Source organism: Pelobates fuscus, chromosome 4, assembly GCF_036172605.1.
Source record: "Pelobates fuscus isolate aPelFus1 chromosome 4, aPelFus1.pri, whole genome shotgun sequence".
NCBI classification, from domain to species: domain Eukaryota; kingdom Metazoa; phylum Chordata; class Amphibia; order Anura; family Pelobatidae; genus Pelobates; species Pelobates fuscus.
Genome location: NC_086320.1, coordinates 353,078,574 through 353,100,469, shown reverse-complemented (window position 1 = coordinate 353,100,469; position 21,896 = coordinate 353,078,574). Strand labels below are relative to the sequence as shown.

Here is a 21,896-nt window from a genome sequence, read left to right as displayed (position 1 = left end):
CTATCCTCTCTAGTCTTAACTACTGCAATCCGCTTTACAGTGGTCTTACATGTTCCCAGCTGTCCCCATTACAGTCTATAATGAATGCAGCAGCGAGGCTCATCTCCCATGCCTTGCCCTTCTGTTCTTGTACTGGCTTCCCGTAAGATTTAGGGCTCAATGTAAAATTATTATTCTTGCTTACAAATCTCTACATAATGCTGCTCCAACCTACCTATCCTCACTAATACACAAGTATGTCCAGTCCAGGCCCCTACTCTCTGCTGAAAACCTGCATCTATCCTCTATTCGTACTCCCACCTGTGACGCCAAACTTCAAGGCTTCTATAGGGCTACTCTGTTCCTATGGAACTCCCTTACCTGCATAATCCCCTGTCAAACCCCTCCAACCACTGCTAATAACTGTCCCAACGCGCGTTTCGCCGAGTATCGGCTCTTCCAAGGGATTTTAACATATATAGACAGGTAGTCGCTCAGCTAGTTCGGCTACTGTCCTTACAACTTAGGAGAAGGAGTTCTTGCTGCCACGGTGGCACAGGATGATGGGAGTTGGGGGATATAACATGGAAAATTGACAGAATCTCCTTTAGTCTCCCTACACTTGTAATCCTGTGCTATATAGGTGCAATCACCCGATAAGGGGAACACTGGTTAGCAATTATTTTCTCCTCTTTTGTTCCCCTCAGCTTTTTTGCGTTATTTTCTTTTTTTCACCTATAGTTATTTTAACCAATTGAATTAAAAGTTATATTTTATTTATGATTCATTAAGACTACTTTGGGGTTGCTGTAATAGTGCAAGAGCCACAAGGGGACTCACTTAGATACTCTTATCCTCCCCCTTTAGGCTATCTTGTACTTTTTTCTTTTCCTTAAATCATGTTACGTTTAGGGGTTACCTCCCACAAAATATCAGCGACCTGACACACTCTCTCTACTTCGTTTCTACATTATTTATATACTTCACTGTAAACTATTCTAGTAACCTACTTTTTCCCGTGCATGAACTACCTTTACCTCTTGTGCCATTTTACCCCATTCCCTCTAGAATATAAGCTTGTATCAGCAGGGCCTCTGTTCCTTTGCGTCCGACTCGTCTTGTTGCAAATACTTGTTTGCTAGTACACCTAATTTATAGCACTACAGAATCTGTTAGCACTTTAAAAATAATAATAATAATAATCATTGAATTTCGTCCATTGACACTGTGAAAGATCCCCCTCTTTATTGTGCTCCTGACTGTTGATCCCTGACTTGCTCCTGTTATATTGTATTCTCTTAATTTTTGTTTTCCTGATCCTGGCCTGCATTTTTGACTATCCTGGCCTTTGTCTGCCCCTGTTTATGCCGGGCTATTACCTGGTGCCTGGTAACAGGCACTACCTATGATGAGGTATCAATGTTTAGTTAGGTTCAGCCTTTTTAATGCTCGTTATTACTTCATACTATCCCACATCTTTTGTGTTATTTTTATGAACAAAGGCACATAATAATATGGAACAAATACCCACTGGATATTTGTAAATTGAATATATAGTGTAGATTTTCCCAGTGTAAAGAATGAGCTGTGAAAATGACCATGTGACTCGCAAACGAGGAAAGTTCTGGTGAAAAAGAAGATTTTTAAAATGGGTTTTGATACGTCTGTGTTCGATGAAAAGTAAAAGAATCATGGGTCTCTTACATGCGATCTGTTTGTCATATCCTGCAATTAGCGAGGTTTTCCTTGTTTAGATTCAACAGTAGAGATGTCGCGAACATAAAATTTTCCGTTCGCGAACGGCGAACGTGAATTTCCGCAAATGTTCGCGAACGGGCACCAACATATCCTGTAAGCGGGGATTATTCCGCTGTATGCTTACAAATCCTGAGCGGGCCATAACTCATCCAAATGTGAGTGTAACATATATATTTTAACTACTGTTACATTAATTGTATACACTCCGCACGATTGGTCCTCTCTTCTTGTGTCTTCCATATCACGAGACGGTGTGAACTACTATAACAAGAGAAGATACCCCTACAGCGGAATTAGTGACTATATCCACCGTCTGATATTTATTGGAACTTACCTATTTTTATTAATATTTTTTAATTTTTTATTCATTTTTCAATTATTTGGCGCTGCCTTTCTTTTTCCTTACTGTATATTTCTCATATAGAGGGTTAGAGGGTTACCCTCTATAAGGTCGCTGCCTATCCACTATATTATTAGCGCTAACCTACCCTTTTTTATTTGAACCGGGCGAACCGCCATAGACTTCAATAGGCAGGCGAATTTTAAAACCCACAGGGACTCTTTCTGACCACAATAGTGATGGAAAAGTTGTTTCAAGGGGACTAACACCTGGACTGTGGCATGCCCGAGGGGGATCCATGGCAAAACTCCCATGGAAAATTACATAGTTGATGCAGAGTCTGGTTTCAATCCATAAAGGGCATAAATCACCTAACATTCCTAAATTGTTTGGAATAACGTGCTTTAAAACATCAGTTATGATGTTGTATCGATCATGTAGTGTAAGGGTTACGCCCGCTTCACAGTGACAGACCAAACTCCCCGTTTAACGCACCGCAAACAACCGCAAACAGTCCATTTGCACAACCGCAAACTCCCCATTTGCACAAGGTTGGATACCAAGCTAGCCATGTCCATATCCTTGTCCTCATTGATGTCATTGAAGGTCTCTTCCTCCACCCAGCCATGTACAAGACCAAGGGTCCCCGAAAGGTGACAACAAGCCCCCTGGGACGCCTGCTGTGTTTGGTCTTCCACCTCCTCAAAGCCACCTTCCTCCTCTGACTCCTCTTGTTCAGACTCCTCTCTCTGCGTTGCCTCTCTCTGCGTTATTATAAGGTGTGTTAAGTAATTCCTATCAGTTTAATCCCTGTTATGTCCCCTATCAGGGGACGTGTATATGGCATCGATTTTAGGAACCGGGAGATGGAAAAAGATGCTTGGTCGGTCCTCCTACTTCAAATTTGGGGCACTGCGTGTGCAATCTAATGTGCCACCAGATAGGAGTGGTGTGTTAAGTAGTACTATTTTTATCAGTTTAATCCCTGTTACGTCCCCTATCAGGGGACGTGTATATGGCATCGATTTCAGGAACCGGGAGATGGAAAAAGATGCTTGGCTGACCTCCTACTTCAAATTTGGGGCACTGCGCGTGTAATCTAATGTGCCACCAGATAGGAATGTTGTGTTAAGTAGTACTATTCTTATCAGTTTAATCCCTGTTACATCCCCCCCATCAGGCCTTTTTTAATCGAATGTATCGCCCAGTGTCAGTCCCTTCGGGATCCATCCCTCATTCATCTTAATAAAGGTGAGGTAATCTAGACTTTTTTGACCTAGGCAACTTCTCTTCTCAGTGACAATACCTCCTGCTGCACTTAAGGTCCTTTCTGACAGGACACTTGAAGCGGGGCAGGTCAGAAGTTCTATCGCAAATTGGGATAGCTCAGGCCACAGGTCAAGCCTGCACACCCAGTAGTCAAGGGGTTCATCACTCCTCAGTGTCGATATCTGCAGTTAAGGCGAGGTAGTCTGCTACCTGTCGGTCGAGTCGTTCTGAGGGTGGACTCCGAAGGGCTGTGGCGATGCGTAGGACTTAAAAAGCTCTGCATGTCCTCCATTAACAACACGTCTGTAAAGCGTCCTGTCCTTGCCGGCATGGTCGTGGGAGGAGGAGGATTACTTTTACCTCTTCCCCTGTTAGATTCCCGTTGTGCTGTGACATCACCCTTATACGCTGTGTAAAGCATACTTTTTAATTTATTTTGGATCTGCTGCATCCTTTCCGACTTGCGGTAATTTGGTAACATTTCAGGCACTTCTGCTTATACCGGGGGTCTAGTAGCTTGGACACCCAGTACAGGTCGTTCTCCTTCAGCCTTTTTATACGAGGGTCCCTCAACAGGCACGACAGCATGAAAGACCCCATTTGCACAAGGTTGGATGCCGAGCTACTCATGTCCCGTTCCTCGTCCTCAGTGATCTCACTGAAGGTATGTTCTTCCCCCCAGCCACGTACAACACCACGGGTACCAGATAGGTGACAACGAGCACCCTGGGATGCCTGTTGTGCTTGGTCTTCCTCCTCCTCCTCAAATCCACATTCCTCCTCTGACTCCTCTTCCTCACAATCCTCTTCCAGCGTTGCCGCAGGTCCAGCAAGCGATGCTGATAAGGCTGTTTCTGGTGGTGATGGTGACCACAACTCTTCCTGTTCCTCTTCACGCTCATCTACGGCCTGATCCAGCACTCTTCGCAGGGCACGCTCCAGGAAGAAAACAAATTGTATGATGTCGCTGATGGTGCCTTCGGTGCGACTGACTAGGTTTGTCACCTCCTCAAAAGGACGCATGAGCCTACAGGCATTGCGCATGAGCGTCCAGTAATGTGTCAAAAAAAATCCCAGCTCCGCAGAGGCTGTCCTAGCACCCCGGTCATACAAATAGTCGTTAACAGCCTTTTCTTGTTGGAGCAGGCGGTCGAACATTAGGAGTGTTGAATTCCAATGTGTTGGGCTGTCGCAAATCAAGTGCCTCACTGGCATGTTGTTTCGCCGCTGAACATCTGAAAAGTGCGCCATGGCCGTGTAGGAACGCCTGAAATGGCCACACACCTTCCTGGCCTGCTTCAGGACATCCTGTAAGCCTGGGTACTTATGCACAAAGCGTTGTACGATCAGATTACACACATGTGCCATGCACAGCACATGTGTCAACTTGCCCAAATTCAATGCCGCCAACAAATTTCTTCCGTTGTCACAAACCACTTTGCCGATCTCCAGTTGGTGCGGAGTCAGCCACTGATCCACCTGTGCATTCAGGGCGGACAGGAGTGCTGTTCCGGTGTGACTCTCTGCTTTCAGGCAAGTCAACCCCAAGACGGCGTGACACTGCTGTATCCGGGATGTGGAATAGTACCTGGGGAGCTGGGGGGGTGCCGTTGATGTGGAGCAAGATGCAGCAGCAGAAGAGGACTCAGCCGAGGAGGTTATGGAAGAGGATGGAGTAGGAGGAGTAGAGGAGGTGGCAGCAGGCCTGCCTGCAAGTCGTGGCGGTGTCACCAACTCCTCTGCAGAGCCACTCATTCCATGCTTGGCAGCCGTCAGCAGGTTTACCCAATGCGCAGTGTAGGTGATATACCTGCCCTGACCATGCTTTGCAGACCAGGTATCAGTGGTCAGATGGACCCTTGCCCCAACACTGTGTGCCAGACATGCCATTACTTCCTTTTGCACAATCGAGTACAGGTTGGGGATTGCCTTTTGTGCAAAGAAATTTCGGCCGGGTACCTTCCACTTCGGTGTCCCAATAGCTACAATTTTTTGGAACGCCTCAGACTCCACCAGCTTGTATGGTAAAAGCTGGCGGGCTAAGAGTTCAGACAAGCCAGCTGTCAGATGCCGGGCAAGGGGGTGACTTTGTGACATTGGCTTCTTATGCTCAAACATGTCCTTGACAGACACCTGACTGTGGGCAGATGAGCAGGAATTGCTCAAGGCGAGAGACGGAGTGGCGGATGGTTAAGAGGGGGCAAGGAGGACAGCAGTGGTTGACGTGGCTGAAGATGCTGGACCAGGAGGAGGATGGCGGCTTTGAATTTGTGTGCTGCTTGTACTCATGTGTTGATCCCATAGGTGTTTGTGATGTGCGATCATGTGCCTTCGCAAAGCAGTTGTACCTAGGTGGGTGTTGGACTTCCCACGACTCAGTTTATTTTGGCACAGGTTGCAAATGGCATCGCTGTTGTCAGAGGCAGACACACAAAAAAAATGCCACACTGCTGAGCTCTGCAATGACGGCATTCTGGTGGTGGCAACAGCATGCGTTGATTGGCGTGCTGTCTGGCTGACCCCGGGTGCCGATGCATGCTGTCTGACTGTGCCACTAGCTCCTTGCGACGACCTCCCCCTGCTTCCAACTCGTCTCCTCCTCCTCTCTCTCTCCCCATCTGAACTTTCCCCCTGTTCTTCTTCTCTTCTAGCGGGCACCCACGTGACATCCATGGACGCATCGTCATCATCAACCGCTTCACTTGTACCTGACAACTCAGCAAAGGAAGCAGCAGCGGGTACAACATCATCATCATCACACCCTACGTCCATGTGCTGCCTGACTGAGACATATCCCTGTTATCTACATGCTCTGGCAATAATGGTTGCGCATCACTCATTTCTTCCAACTGATGTGTAAATAACTCCTCTGACAGATCAAGTGAAGCGGCTGTGGTGCTAGTGTTGGTGGTGGTGGCAGGCGGGCGAATGGTAACTTGAGAGGTGCCCGAAGCTAAGCTGGAGGAGGATGGTGCGTCAAGGTTCCGAGCGGAAGCTGTAGAAGATTGGGTGTCCTGTGTTAGCCAGTCAACTAGGTCCTCAGAACTTTTCGAGTTCAGGGTACGTGGCCTCTGAACACTGGGCATTATTCTAGGGCCAAAGGGAATCACAGCACCACGACCACGACGGCCCCTGCGGGGTGGCCTGCCTCTGCCTGTCATTTTTTTCCGATTAGTGGTACTATTCGTGCAAGCTACTGTGACAACAGATATGAGTGGCACTGTGCACTGGCAGAAGTTGGCAGAGTAGACGCTGTAGGCCTGACACACACGCTTGCAGACAACTAACTGCTATTCAATCTATTACAGTCAAAAAAATTTTTTTTAAATGTACACTACTGTTACACCAGATATGAGTTGCACTGGTGTGACACTGTGCCCTGGCAGGCCCTGAAACGCACACGTGTGAAGGAAACTGACTGCTATTATTTCACAGTCAAATCTCTAGTTTTTTTTATGTACACTACTGTTACACCAGATATGAGTTGCACTGGTGTGACACTGTGCCCTGGCAGGCCCTGAAACGCACACGTGTGAAGGAAACTGACTGCTATTATAGTCAAAAAAGTTTTTTTTTTTTAAATGCAAGCTATTGTGACACCAGATATGAGTGGTGGCACTGGGCAAGTGGGCACAGTATACGCTGTGAGCCTGACACACACGCTGGCAGGCAGGAAACTGCAATTAGATTACACAGGGAAAAAAAAAAAGGCAGACTGATGTTCTAGCCCTAAAAAGGGCTTTTTGGGGTGCTGTCCTTACAGCAGAGATCAGATGAGTCCTTCAGGACTGTAGTGGACACTGAATACACTAGCCTAGCTATCGATTTCCCTATTAAATCAGCAGCAGCTACACTGTCCCTCCTCTCACTAAGAATGCAGCTTCCGGGGGGCGGGGCCTAGCTGTCATGGAGGAAAGACGCACTTCGCGTGAGCTCCCTCAATATCTCACTTTAAGCAGCTATCAACAAGCGAATTTCAGCCCAGAAGGGGATGACCCAGCAATGTTGCTCCTACCTGACCGACCCGACATGCTTAATAGCGGTCAGCAACTCAACAGAGTCTTACTTACCTCCGCATGGCAAATGTGGCCTGGTGCTCACCGGGCGGGAGAGGCGGCTGATCTCCCGATCCTGGGATGCCCAGGAGCACCTACTTCCCGGCAGGAGCTCCGTTACCCCCCCCCCCTCGGACCGGTGGGGGTTATCCCGGTCCACCCCTGAGAGGCTGTCTGGAGCTAATGGACGCACAGAGCACAGCTGCCCAGGCTGACATACTCATCTGCGACTCTCCCAATATGGCGGCAGCCGCGTGTCCTCCTGGTACCAGCAAAGCATGGCAGGATATTGAGTCAAAGCTGGACAGACTCTTTAATCAATTTTGGAAGCAAATAACAAGCAGGAAGCCCCAACAAGCTCCACCACAGCCCCAACAAGCTCCACCACAGCTAAGCGAAGCAGTCCCCATTAAAATCCACCAACGCAAAAGGCATCGAAGACGGGACCGGAGGCACAAACAGAAATGCAGAGCCTGCCCCACGTCAAGCACTCACCTCCACCTTAAGCCACCACAATCCCGCACCGGACGTGAAGCACCACCGGGACAGATCCGACCACCCGACAAAACAAGCTTCCACCACCTCAAGCCACGAACCCGGCACTCAGCCAGAGACTTGCCTTTGTTGTTCCAGGTATCAGGGACTCCCAGGGTCTGCACCTGGCGCCCAGAAGGGATTGGATGAGCACAAGCAGTAAACAGCAGCCTGCCAAGCATGTCCCACTATAGCCGATCCTCCACACCATGCCTTTGATCACATGAACTGCTCTCTGCACATTAACTAATCGTAAAGTAGCAAGCATTTAAACATGTCATTTTTTCTCCTCCTAAAGAGTTTATTGTCGTAGTTCCTTACATGCCTTTACCTTAACCGTTATTCACTAGTCTCATCTCATGGGGCGACTCACACTTAATTTATAACTAGTGGTGGAGCTGCTGATATAAATACACAGTTGATAACGTGCAGGCTACACCCTAAACATGACAGCCATCTTTCACAACAATGTACTGCTATATACTCATACCCTCAGTACAACTAGCCATGATATACGCACGTTCAACCTAGCGTGCTCAAATATAACACACTTCTGTCTTAAAAAAAATACAAAAAAAAAAGAAAAAAAAGAATGCAGCTTCCGAATGAATCTAAAATGGATGCTGTCCAGGAGGTGGGAGGGTCTGGGAGGGAGGGTCTGCTGCTGATTGGCTGGAATGTGTCTGCTGACTGTGAGGTACAGGGTCAAAGTTTACTCAATGATGACGAATAGGGGGCGGACCGAACATTGCATATGTTCGCCGTCCGTGGCGAACGCGAACAAGCTATGTTCGCCGGGAACTATTCGCCAGCGAACTATTCAACAGGCTAAACATGATTAAATCAGCATTTTTCCTTACAGAGATCATGTCAAAACATAATCTCAACTGATATAATTTTTAACCAAATTGCAATATATTCAGCTGCAATTAGCACTTCAAGATCTAACAGTTTTGAAGTGTGGAAATGGCAACCTTCGTCATCATTTTGAAATTTTACATTGACCATTTCAGATAAAGAAATGTACAACTTGCATCATACGTCCCTGGCCAATCAGAATTCTTTAGTTCTGAACTCTATATTTGTGCAGGAACAAGGAAAAAGTCCTTCAGCTGATGCTGTGTTCACAATATGCCATGGAAGAGCAAAAGTTAGCTTTAAAAAACGGTATTCTGTTTTATAATTCCCCACTGGTTAACAGTATTACATAATGTCAGGATACAGTATTGGAAGGTTTAAAATATCTATATTAGTGCATGGACCATTTAGCCTGACAATAGTGCTTTAACTGAATGTCATATTTTTATCCCTAGGATTTTACATTATTTGAAGACCAACCAGTGGCTACAAAAACTCAACATGTGGATGTAGTTGATGCAGAGGAGTCGAGCCAAAACCATTGGTCTAATGAGTATCCCGAAAAGGAAGCACATGAGAAGACAAGGCATCCCCTTGTAAAAAGCAAGACTAACAAGCCCAAATTAGAACCGTCTCTCCAATGGAAGAATCTTAATCTTAATGGTCACCAGGAGTATGTTGTTTTTTTAAATTATCATATATGACAATTTGCATAGTTTATGGACATTTTAAATTAACTAGAACTACACACAGAACCTAAATTATTTCGGTTAGACTTGGTGGTTCTGCACATGGAAAGACTTTGTGGAAACGTTAGTAAAAGTGAAGATTGTGTGTCATCATGAATACACGTACTGTAGCTCTTCCCCGAAAAAGAGATCACATATTAAACTTCCAGCCAACTTTACTGTAGAATTTACTTACATAAATAAAGATGAGCGATTTAGGGGTATGGATTTACTTTTTAATAAGGCATGAAAATTAATGTCACGCTATGCACAATAAATTAGCTGATTCCTTAACAATTTCCCCAATGTTGCAGCTACCCAATTAATGAATGAATATATAATGGTTTAAGCAAATAAATGTTATTTTGAATTCCATATCTATAATCTTGCTTTTGCTTTCCTCAATGGGCAATTGAAGAGGAACAGTATACTACGTTATTATGCTGAATTAGAGGAACAAATAGAAGTTACAGGCAGCTCAGTAGCGTTCAGGCACTAGACGTAAAGGAATATTCCAAGCACCATAGCCACAACTTCATTCTGCAGTAGTTATGGTATTAAGAGTGCCCTGGCAACCTCCAATGAAAATTGTCACACCGTTTGTTGATTACTTGAGGACCTGGAGTCTACTGCGCCTGGTCACTAATGGTCATTAATGATTATAATAATAATAATATTAGAATAAGAAAGTGTACACTTATTATAACAGACATAAACATTGATTTCCTTAAATTAAAGTTTGTTTATGTTTTAGGGATTAGGGTTAGATTTAAGGTTATACTTTAGGATTAGAGTTGATAATGAAGCCTTAATGTTTGGAATGAGACGTAGGCTAAGGTATGGCTTAAGGTTACGGTGTACGGTTTGAGACTATGTTTAGGATTATGGGATTAGTGTTACATTGGAGGATTAGAGATCGAGTTTTGGTTATGAGACATCTGCATTGCCTTTAAACTGCTTTCTTTTTTAACATTCTTTAATTTTATCATTTTGTTTAAAAGAAACATTTACAAAAGAGGGCACAACCTTAATTGGAAACCTTAACCCCTTAAGGACCAAACTTCTGGAATAAAAGGGAATCATGACATGTCACACATGTCATGTGTCCTTAAGGGGTTAAAGGACACTTTAGTCACCAAAACAACTTTAGCTTAATGAAGCAGTTTTGGTGTATAGAACATGCCCCTGCAGCCTCACTGCTCAATCTTCTGCCATTTTGGAGTTAAATCATTTTTGTTTCTGTTTATGCAGCCCTAGTCATTTTGTAGCCTTCCTAAACACTTCCTGTAAAGTGAGACCTAATGTTTACACTTCCTTTATTGCACAGTTTGTTTAATTAGAATTGAGTATCTCGTGCACTACTAATAGCCTCCTAAACCTTGCAGGAGTTTCCTGTGTGTGATTAAAGTCGAATTTACAGAGCAGGAGATAAAAACATCAGTCACAGCCAGGCGAGGTGTGTCTAAAGCTGCAATGACAGAAACAAAAGTCATTTAACTCCTAAATGTTAGATAATTAAACTAAGACTGCAGGAGCATGATCTGTACATCAAAACTGCTTCATTAAGCTAAATATTTGTTGTTGACTATAGTGTCGATTTAAGGCTAATTGCTGTTTAACCCCTTAAGGACACATGACATGTGTGACATGTCATGATTCCCTTTTATTCCAGAAGTTTGGTCCTTAAGGGGTTAAACATGATTTTGGTTAAGTGGTTATTCTATATATTTTTTTGTAGTTTAGCATTTTTTAAATTGATTCCTCAGAAGGAACGTAACAGATAGGAAGTTACTAGGGTCAGTCAATCTCAGAATACAGGACAGCCAACTTCCAAATTATATTATATATATATATTGTGCAGAAATGATTTCCCTTTAATGTTTACTTAAAGGGGAATATTCACTAAATACAATTGTGGAAACAAGGAAGTTGCACATTTTAAGTTTTATTAGCCAGGCTTTTTATTTATCCAGAAGTATGCATTTTTTAACAAGTCCCCCAATAAATTAGCAATATGGTCCCCCCTAGCCTTATAGTAGTCAAGGCGAGGTGTTTGATTAAATAAGAAGAGACATTAAGAAACCCACAAAGAATATGATCAACTAGTTTCAACTAGAGGTTTATTTATTCTGCTCCTATAACGTATCTTTGTGTTTATGGTCATAACACATAGTACTCTTCTTTTACCTCTTTTTATATTTACTGGGAATATGGGAAACGTTAAACAAAATAGTGTTTTTGAACTGCTGTCGCTGTATTTTTGTTTATTCTAGAATAAAACAAATTAAAAGTGAAAAGTCTTCTGACAAGAAAGAGTTCATCAAAGATCAAAAAACAGGGAAGCCTACCAGTGCCGAAAGTAAGAACAGACCTCGTGTACCTTCCTCTGGTCTGAGAAGACATTCTGCTCTGAAAAGGTAGGTATACATTGTCACAGAGCACATTTATAATGTTTATTATTTCGATTTTCCCATTATGTGAAATATCAGCATTTCTTTGTGAAACAGACAGAAAGGGGAATTATGATAAGTGCACGTTGATTTGCACAAGAAATATTGCACAGCCTGGAGCTCCGTGCAATTAATGGTTGTCTGGTATTCCTGTTGTTTAGGCTTGGCTTGCAAGAACAAAATGTAGTTAGAGATGGACTTAGTCTGTTCCTATCCACCTGCAAGCCATGTTAGAGAAATTATTTAAAGGTTGAGTTAGTCAGTACCGGGGGGGGACTGGCAACTCATGGGGCCCCGGGACAATAGGAGATCACGGGGACCCCTTGTTCCCCCCAGTTTGCAAGCTACACCCATATAATCACAGCCCACATGCACACACTGCCCACATGTACATCCTTGTGTTACAGAAAGAATTGTATTGTGGGGCTTAGGGCTTTAGTGTGGGACTGGGGCTGTAGTGGGGAGACTTTTGCTCTAATGGGGAAGTAGGGAGATGTGATGGTGGGAATAGGGGCTGTATTGTGGGGGAATAGGGACTCTAGTGGTGGTGAGAATAGGGCCTCTGGTGGGTGGGAATAATGACTGTAGTGGGGGGACAGGGGCTGTAGTGGGTGGTTAAGGGTGGTGGTTTGGGGCTTTTGTGGGGAAATAGCGGATGTAGTTATGGGATAGTGGCTGTCACTGTTGCTTACCTTGGGCAGGGAGGGGGGAATCCTTGGTGGGCCAGTGATCTTTGGTGGTCTGGTGGTAGGAACACTTCCTAGCTCCCTTAGTGGTTCAGTGAGCTTGGGTGTTTGCTGAGTTGCTGTTGTAACAGAGCTCAAGGGAGCCATACTGCTTTGGGTCTAAGTGCCGCTAGGGCCAAGCAATCTTCAGATTTAAAGATGGCTGCCAAGCATGCATGGCGCCCATAATTCGAAATGGAGTTTCAGCCCAAGCAGAGGACCCCAAACCGGCAGACCTTTGGGCATTGTTTAACTGGTCGTATGGTCAGTAGCATACCTCTCAAGTATCCCTATTTAGGAGGGTCTGTCCCTGTTTGGATCCCAAATCCCCCTGTCTTTTCACTTATATCCTTATGTCCCTCTTTTCTTGATGCTTCTCATTGTTGGTGTGTCTGAATGTATAACAGAGCTCCACAGCAATAATACTCACAGCAATGTGTCTTTAAACTACAATAAATGTGTTTAGAAATAAGTCTGTGTAAGTAAGATACACTGTCCTTGTTCTAAAGAATATTTTAATTGCAAAAACTTTTATTAGGAAGTTACCTAAAATTTCGCACAACACCCACACTCACACCCCTGAATTGAAGGTGTCCTTCTTTGAACATTTGAAACTTTGGGGGAAATGCAGTACCTCTCTCCTTGCAAGTCAGCGAGCCAATAAGAAATGATAGTTAGAGACTAACAGGTTTATTCACAAGTGAGAATTCAAAGTGAATTAAAACTGAATTTATAATTTAAAGTCAGTTCGGCTACTCTGTCCTTAAATGTAAACTTTACTTTGAATTTACTGTGAATTCTCATTTTAGTGAATAACTTTGTAAGTTAGTCAGTGCATCTCAGCCTGGAAGCTTGCTAGCTTGTATATTGAACTTGTAGCCAAGACCTGGGTTCTACAAACTTCTGATTTATATTTAACTGGGTAAATTTCCATCCATGGTGTGTTAGTTTCCTAAAAAAAAATATTATTTATTAGAGTTTATTTAGATTGCACTAACCAACAGTGCTAAATGACTCTGCTGTGTTATTTACATTGAGTTAAAGGAAAATCCAACGTTTGACAAATAGAAATGTATAATGCAATGTAATTGCATTTTTTTATTTATTGAGGGAGAGTGTAAAATATGTTCTTACATTATGAAAACAATTCCACTTCCAGAGTGACCATGATTTATATCTGGCTATATATGTATGGAGAGGTACCAGACAATAAGATAGGGTAAGAAGAAATAACTAAATGGAGTGGATTGACGTGTGCCTAGGGGGGGAAGAGGGTTGGACTGGACTGGACCCCTGGACCCCTATGGACTGGACAGAAAAAAAAAAGAAAAGTTGTACAATTTGAATATATCCTGAATTGCACCTTCATATAAAGCATCTGAAAGTATCATTTATCTAAGCCATGGATTGATGCATGCAACAGAGTATTATAGACGATAATGATGAATACATATTTCATCACCACTGTCTCCCACAGCCTACGGTAATAATGGTATCAACATGTCCATTCACTTCAAACTCCTGTAACCTCACAATTTAATCAGAACTGTCTAGTGGACACTTCAGAACATATGGTTCTACTTTATTTTATTGTGTATGTAGAGCTACAATGGCACAACGTTGCATGTATATCCCTAAAGGGAAAAACAAATTGGGATCACACAAAATGTCATTATGTCTCTGTGGTACACCATATTCCATTTAGAACTCGTTTTATTGTTTACATTTTACTTGCTAAATGTAACTTTTAAAAATTGGACATTTTGAAGACCATCGTCACACGCTGATCTTTATTGTTTTTACCTATTATTTGCTCTTCTCATCACCGTAATTAAAATGAAAACAAAGTTCCTCTCCGATTCCATGGGCCCAACATGCATGAGGACACACCATGGCATCTAGTTACTAAAACCTAAATTTACCATAGTAACTCTGGCCACTTTAATTGGGATCATTTATCTACAATAGCTGACAGAATGTGAGGTTCTTACCACTTTACAGGTTTCATTCAGTGGATGGAAAGTAAATACAATATTTATACCACGTATTGTATTCATTGAGTGGTAAACACTGGTAATTTGAAGGTTACTTTATAACAGAGGGGAGATATAAGTGCTGTGGCTCACTGGTGTGCCTCTAGATAGCTCAAAGGGTGCCACAGACACTTTGACTTCGGGGTTGTGATGGGATGTTTGCAGTTTTTTAGTGTCCGCATAACTAATTTGTTTTGTCCAAAAGTCTAACTTGGTCCAGATAAGATTCAGAACCAGTGATATAATAAGTGCATCAGTTTTACAATGTATTACGTATATTTTATTTATATAATTTATGCAGTTTTTGTAATTATATTGGTTCCGTAGAACAGTCAAAAAAAAACAATCCGTATACTGTCATTTGGAAATTAAGTCTTAAAATTGACCTCTGAACAGGGTGTTGTTAAACTATATATAGGATTGGGTAATGTACGCAACCAGTTCCCTGGGGTTATGCACACGGCACTGGTCAACTTCAGATAGCCTTCCATCAAATACTAAGCTATGAATCTAATAATAAATATTACAAGAGAAAATTCTTAGTGGAGCGCTCGTGTATAAAATGAGGTATCTTACCCACTTACCGTAATTCTTGCAGGAGGTTCAGCATAGCAACATATGTAAGTGTATCTTACACCAAGGACATCTTGCCCTACCCTTATGGCTTCCAGCGCCATCTTGTAGGTAGGACGGCCGAGGGATTCTTCGCTGGCTCCTCCTCACAATTCTAATGTGTATTGATAATGACACATAACACATTTTGACAGCCAGGTGTGCAAATGCATATGTGTATATTCTGTTTGTTGTGAGGGCGAAGGGTACTCACTAAGGTGTATGAGAATCTCTTGGTTTATTTTAGCATATGTGTGTTCCACTGGTAATACTGTATTTCTTTTAATATGTGTAATATAAAATGAAAAACAGATTCAAACGGGTCCTATGCAGATTGTAACATTGTGCCCTCTTTTCACTATTTGCATAGGACGAGTGAATGGCACCGACTTGGCCCATTATTTTCATGGTTTTGGGGCCTCTGTCTAACCCCTGGACCATGAGCAGCCACCTTAGGTCACCTTATGGTCAATCCGGCCATGCTCTTAATTTTTCTCCTATGTTCCATTGAAATAGGACACTGGGAGAAAAACGCGGAAGGATGAGACCCGAGTCTCAACTGGGACATCTTAATTGAATCTGGCTCACTTAGTCATTGATTAGTAAGCAAGCAGGTTCTTTATACTCCATTTTTTTGTCTACGTCTGACTTATCTACTTTTTCACTCTCTCTTTACTTGCACACTCTACAAATTTAAAAAGGAAAAAAAAAAAAACTAAATAGAAATTTTAATTTGGGAATAAATAGGAAACGGCCATCTGGAATTAATAACCTATACATGTTGGAAATTGCATTTTACTTGCTTGTCATGATGAACCTTAATATGTCTGCCACTCAGGCACTAGACAAGAATAGTTTGCTATGATTATTGCTGAAAGATTAACATTGATTGATGTCAAGCAAAAACAGATGGTTATGAATTGAACAGATAATGAGCGTCAGTCTGTGATTTGTTTAATTTCTACAGGAGTACTTTTGTTCTCCGTAATGTAAAAATATTTTAGCCTTTTTTTTACATGTCAAATACGTTATAAAAAAATCTATGTATTTTCTTTATACATTTGTTGCCGAGATTGATTCTGATTAATAAGTAAACTAAAACAGATGTTTCATTCACGAAGGTATATGTATACCATAGTAGGTATTTCTATAATTATTTTTCTATCTAATATTTCCTTTAAACAAATGAGGGTCCAATCAGATTCAGAAACTCAAACCTGTATTAGTTCCTGAAAGGAGTTCATAACATTGAATTCAAGGGAGAATCATTACAAAGAGCATTCTGTTTAAGACAATATAGTATAAATGGACGGGACTTCATCAATTAAACTTTTTTATAGTAGAGTTAATTGCCAGTGTATTGTAGTAGATGTTAAGAAATAAAATAATGAAAATTTTTCATTAAAAAGTTTCTTGATAGTTATTTTATTTTTATTCACGGAAAATATATTTCAGAGTGTAGTTTTAATTTAAAAAAGAAACCTACAGTCATGTATGTAATTCCATGTAAAAATTATATATAGGTTTTAAGACAATTGTGTAATTTTCATCCTTAGTAAAACCCCTGGAAACAAATCTGAATTTAGTGAAAGCTCCACGGAAAGTGAGGCCGATGAAGAACAGCCAGAAAGGCGCCAGGAGAGTAATACGGACCTTCCTTCAGAATACTGGCAAATTCAGAAACTCGTAAAATATCTAAAGGTAAGAAAAAAAAATAAATTTTCACAATATATTTAAGGATTGTTCTAGGAGCCCCAAAAGTAGAAAAACACAGGCAGCACTCCAGGAGAATGATAATAATAACAGGATAATGCTAACTTACCTTCATTATCCTGGAGTGCTGCCTGTCTTTTTCTGCTTTTGAGACTGCATTGGTGGATTCCGCGGTATCCATCCTTTACACGGGGCGCCTCCTTGGTGAAGGCCAGAGCATTCATGCGGAACATGAGTGCAGGGTATACTGTTTTTGCCTGTTCTAGGAACCCGTCATGCATGCATCTACAGTGAGGTATCACAACAACTGAATTGACAAATCTAGCCAAAGTCACAGCTTAGATATATTTGTTGAAGCGACACTGAAGTTTTTCCTTTTAAAATAGGTGATTTTTGCCTACATTTTACAAACCCATTATCAACATCTAGGACTTCATTATTAAAGGGTTACATTAACCATTTTGGTGTAATATGAACTATTGGGCATTATGTAGATGCCCCTCCTCCCGTCCCCCCAGTTTAAGGTAATACCTGTAAAAAAAGGTTTTTATTTACCTGGAGCGAAAATTCCGGAGTGAAGTTCTGATGTCACAGGGGCCACGTCGCTATCCAATCACAGTTTCTCATTGTGTGCTCTGGGCCGGTGAGTTGAGGCAGAAGGTGGAAGGGTGGTTGGGAGGGGAGCTGACAACAGACTTAAAATATGCACAGAATTGAGCATTGGCCGCCTGGAGTTCTGAGCTGCCGATATCTCATATGCTGGGGGTGCAACAAGCGTCAATTCCGGTTCACGAGAGACCACATTACGATGCTAGAAAGTTGCCCGCACTTCACCCAGACAACCTATGATTGGAGTAACATAGGGTGTTAAACAACCCGGATGTTGCAGGTGATTTAAAAGGACGCCTTAATAAATGCTATCTGATTGAAAAAGCTGCATGTCAGTAAGCATGTCTCGGAGGGAGAACCGAAGGACTTTTGAGATTGACTTGAATTTTATTTAAATTATTTGTTCTTTTAAAATGTAGCATTTGGTCCTGAGGCATCCTGCATCAGCTGAGTTCCTGGATTCAAGGAGTATCTCTGTCTCCCTTTACAGACCAACATGTGTTTGCATCTAGGTTTTGGAAGGCTCTTTTTAAGCTTAGCAGTTCTTAGTCTCCTGGTCTACTTTATTTAATACAAAACGTATTACACTACATTCCTCTAATTTTGTTCTTCTTTTGAGCTTTCCCAGTTTGAGGATTGATGAGAGATAGTTTCACTAGAGTACACATCCACCTGAGATATCTGAGCCTATCCCTGCTAGGCTCTGTTCAGTGAGAGTGTAGCCTTTTTGTTTTACTGCACCCATCATTATTATCAACATACTACACCGTGTTTTGTTTATTTCTTTGTTTTTATTTTGAGCACATAGCACTGTTTACTCCCATCATTTTATAGGGATGGGTTTATTCATTCAGCACTCCTCTAAATCTTTCAGAACTGCCTGAGGGAAAAAAATAGATCAGGCTATTTTTGAACATGTACGTTCTTATACCTAGCAGGCGTCTCACGTGTAGCTGGAAAGAGATAGTGCCATACCGCAGGCAATCAGGCAAACCCTATTGATGAACTGTTATATCAACGCACACATGGCTTTCATTATTCATTGAAGAATCAGTAGTGTGCGTTTGCCCAAGCTAACAAAAGTGATTTGGCTTGCTTGATGCTGGACCAAAAAAGGTGATATACGATGTTAAAACAATATTTTGTAAAGAGTTGTGTTAAGGTAAGAACATGGTTAATAGTTCCCAGAAGTCAAACCATGAAAAGCTGCCTTTTCCAGCTCATTGGCTCACCGTAGATGTGAAAAGAGGACAAGAATACTGAGATAGCCTGATTGTCATGCCACGGGATGTATGAATATAAATGTGCGCTGTCTATGAAAATTACACTAAAAACAATAGGTTTGTGAAAATCTCAGTTATAATTGTTTCAAAGGGGAATTGCCACTTGCAAATATGTAGGTGTGAAAAATAAAATTAAAGGCAGGAGAGGTAACCTATTCACACCTATACAGGCACTGTGATGCCCGTTGTCTTTCATGTTTAATTCTGACCTCTCATGCATCATTCCTGGTTCTTGACCGTATTCATTACAGGGCCTGCGAGTCCCATACTCTTTTCTGTATCTTACTAGTCATAAACCTTAATAAAAGAAATCTGATTTAAAAATAAATAAAAAAAATTTATTCAGAAATCAACATCTCTTTAACCAACAACCTAAAAGCCTCCATCTTAGCTCCCTTTCAATCATTGATATTTGCTCTGCCCTTTGCAGTTGGCATTGCAGAGAAGAGAAGAAGAGGAGAAAGGATACAATGTTTCTATTTCTTATCCTCCAATACAATGTGTGTGGCTTTGCCTTGCCAGGAGTGAACTGGAATGTGATGTAATTTGCTGAATCTTTCATATAAATTTATAAGGAATCAGAGGTTCAAGTGAAAAATGTTAATAGAGGTAATTGTTGAAATTTCCATAGAAGTGATAATTTTGCGCGGGGCCTAGCATCCGGACGGAGCGGTCGTGCTGTGCCTCAGCTCCCGCTCCAATCGACAATTTTCGGGGATAATACCCCCAAATATCGGCACGACCACGACTGGACGGCACCTAGCATGTTGGGGACACTCGGGGGTACCGTCCGGTACCAAACTCTGACCCGTCACCTCTCGGAGACCGTGCAGAACACTCAGAGGCCTACTGGAGATCGGGCAGCAGGGAGACGGCCGCTCCCCAGTCTGACCAACCCAGACAAAGATCCCTCGAAAAAGTCATCTCCTACCCCCCCCCCCTCTGGACCGATGGGGGACATCTCGGTCCAAACCCAACGGCAGGCTTCACAAGCATATCACGCAATCCTGTACTCTGCAACTTCAGGCCAGCCTAACGCATGGGGAAGCCAAAATGGCGGCGGCAAGCGACCCTCGCAGTTCGAACCGCTTGCCTGAAACAGGGGAGCTCTGCGATATTCACCAACGTATAAACGCAGCATTTGCAAGATTCTGGCACAAGCTGGAGCAGAGGCTTCAAGCCCAGAGGGCAAGCAAGCTACCCCAGCCGGCAGTTTACAAGCCGAACCGACCTTGCAGCGTGCAGAAAAAGGCAAAACCGCAACCAAGGCCAGACCGCAAGCTTGAGGTGAGAGACACGGGGAAGAGGCGTCCCACTCCGGGCACAGCACCTACCCACAAGAAAACCGCGCAAACACGCAGCCCACCCAGCCCACCCAGCCCGGGTGCCAGGAGGGAAATACCTCCACAGCATCGACCACCCTGCAGGAGGAATGCCCGCCGCACCAACTGCACCCACAATGGGATTGCCTCGACCTCACAGAGCCATCGAGCCAGTGGTCAGAAGATGCCACCCCCCAAATGGGCCTGGGGCAGGAGGGGGCCCGCGCCCTGTGCTGATCGCTCCAATGCTTGGGACTGTTCAACATGTGCCTTACCAATGCCGACTGCAGGTATAGGGTGACTCCCAGCAACTATCACGGCCGCACCGCGGCCTAGACTGCTGCCACGCCACCACAGCAACGCAGCTATAATGGACTATGTCCTGAAAGACTTCAAATCTGACCCCCCCTGAGACAGTCAACCGATGTTGAAGCAATGTAATGATATGTTTCATAATGATATGTTTCTCATTTAGCAATCTACCTTGTGCAACCCTCGCATGCCATATTTCTTATTGTTGACCTAGGTTATCCTCCTAACGCGATTCTACATGCTCGTACTTAAAAGTCATTACAGGTGGCCTATCGCATTTAATTTGCATGCTGTCAATTATAACCATTCACCCTGTCTCCCAGAGTTGTGCACTTGCGCAGCCAAATAAGCATGGGTAAACACTACTCGCTCAACCTAAATGCTAGCTAACTTAACATGGCTTACCTGCACTTAATGTTGAGCTGCTTACGATTTGTTCCTATCGTCCTGTTTTACATTTGTTTAATTCATTTAACTCCTGATGATTCAATCGCTTTGTGTAAACTACTTTTATAAATGTTACTTTATGCGTGCTATTAATCTACTGAAAAGCTTGCTTAATATAAAATATAAAATGAGGCTGTCATTCGTAGGAGATGTACTACTGTGTTAAAGCGATCCCACTCTGTACAAATACTATGCATCCCCTCTTCTTTATTCTGTACTCCTGCCTCAATAAAAGAAAGATTGACAAAAAAAAAAAAAAGAAGTGATAATTTCCCTTTAATGTTTTTTTTTATAGACTTGTCAAATTGGACAAATTACAGAAAAACTGCTCCGTGATGTGACACAATTTTTCTCTCTCCGTCATGTTCAAATTAATTATTTAAAATATATTTAACATTTCAAATGTTAACAAATCAAATATTTTTTTTTAAGTTATAGAATTAAGCCCTCCCAAGAATGTGTATACACAGGATGCAGGCATCGGCTGCTCAATGTCAACTACCTGTGTACACAGATTCGTTTTCATTTTCCAAATGGAATTCAAAGCACAGAATAAGAATAACATGTGTGGGGATGGACTTGGGGTATTCTTAGGGAGCACATAGACGTTAAAGATTATCCCACATTATTAGCCATCCCGCCATCCTTCTGTGCGCATGTAGAGTGCTGCAGATCTGCTTGGGTCCTCAAGAAGTGGGATACTAGAGAACTAACCTGGTATATAGAGAATCATGGGTCTGAAACTGGGACTGTCCCACAAGACATCCTGTAAGAGACAGAGTCCTCACGTGAACTCTGATCACAAAATTATTACAGGTCCGCACGTGCTTTAATTGAACCTGTTGCCCATTTTTAAACTTTTATTAAAT

The 21,896-nt window shown here is 42.6% G+C and overlaps 1 protein-coding gene across 2 annotated transcripts in view; it reads left to right on the top strand.

Moving 5' to 3' along the window:
- ODAD2 (outer dynein arm docking complex subunit 2) overlaps positions 1-21,896 on the top strand; it is a 128,256-nt gene that overhangs the window by 34,708 nt on the left and 71,652 nt on the right. For both annotated transcript variants that reach the window (XM_063450798.1, XM_063450797.1), the window contains exons 8-10: positions 9,249-9,466; positions 11,795-11,938; positions 16,898-17,042. In XM_063450798.1, the coding sequence (XP_063306868.1) occupies positions 9,249-9,466; positions 11,795-11,938; positions 16,898-17,042 (507 nt within the window). The remainder of the gene's footprint in view (positions 1-9,248; positions 9,467-11,794; positions 11,939-16,897; positions 17,043-21,896) is intronic.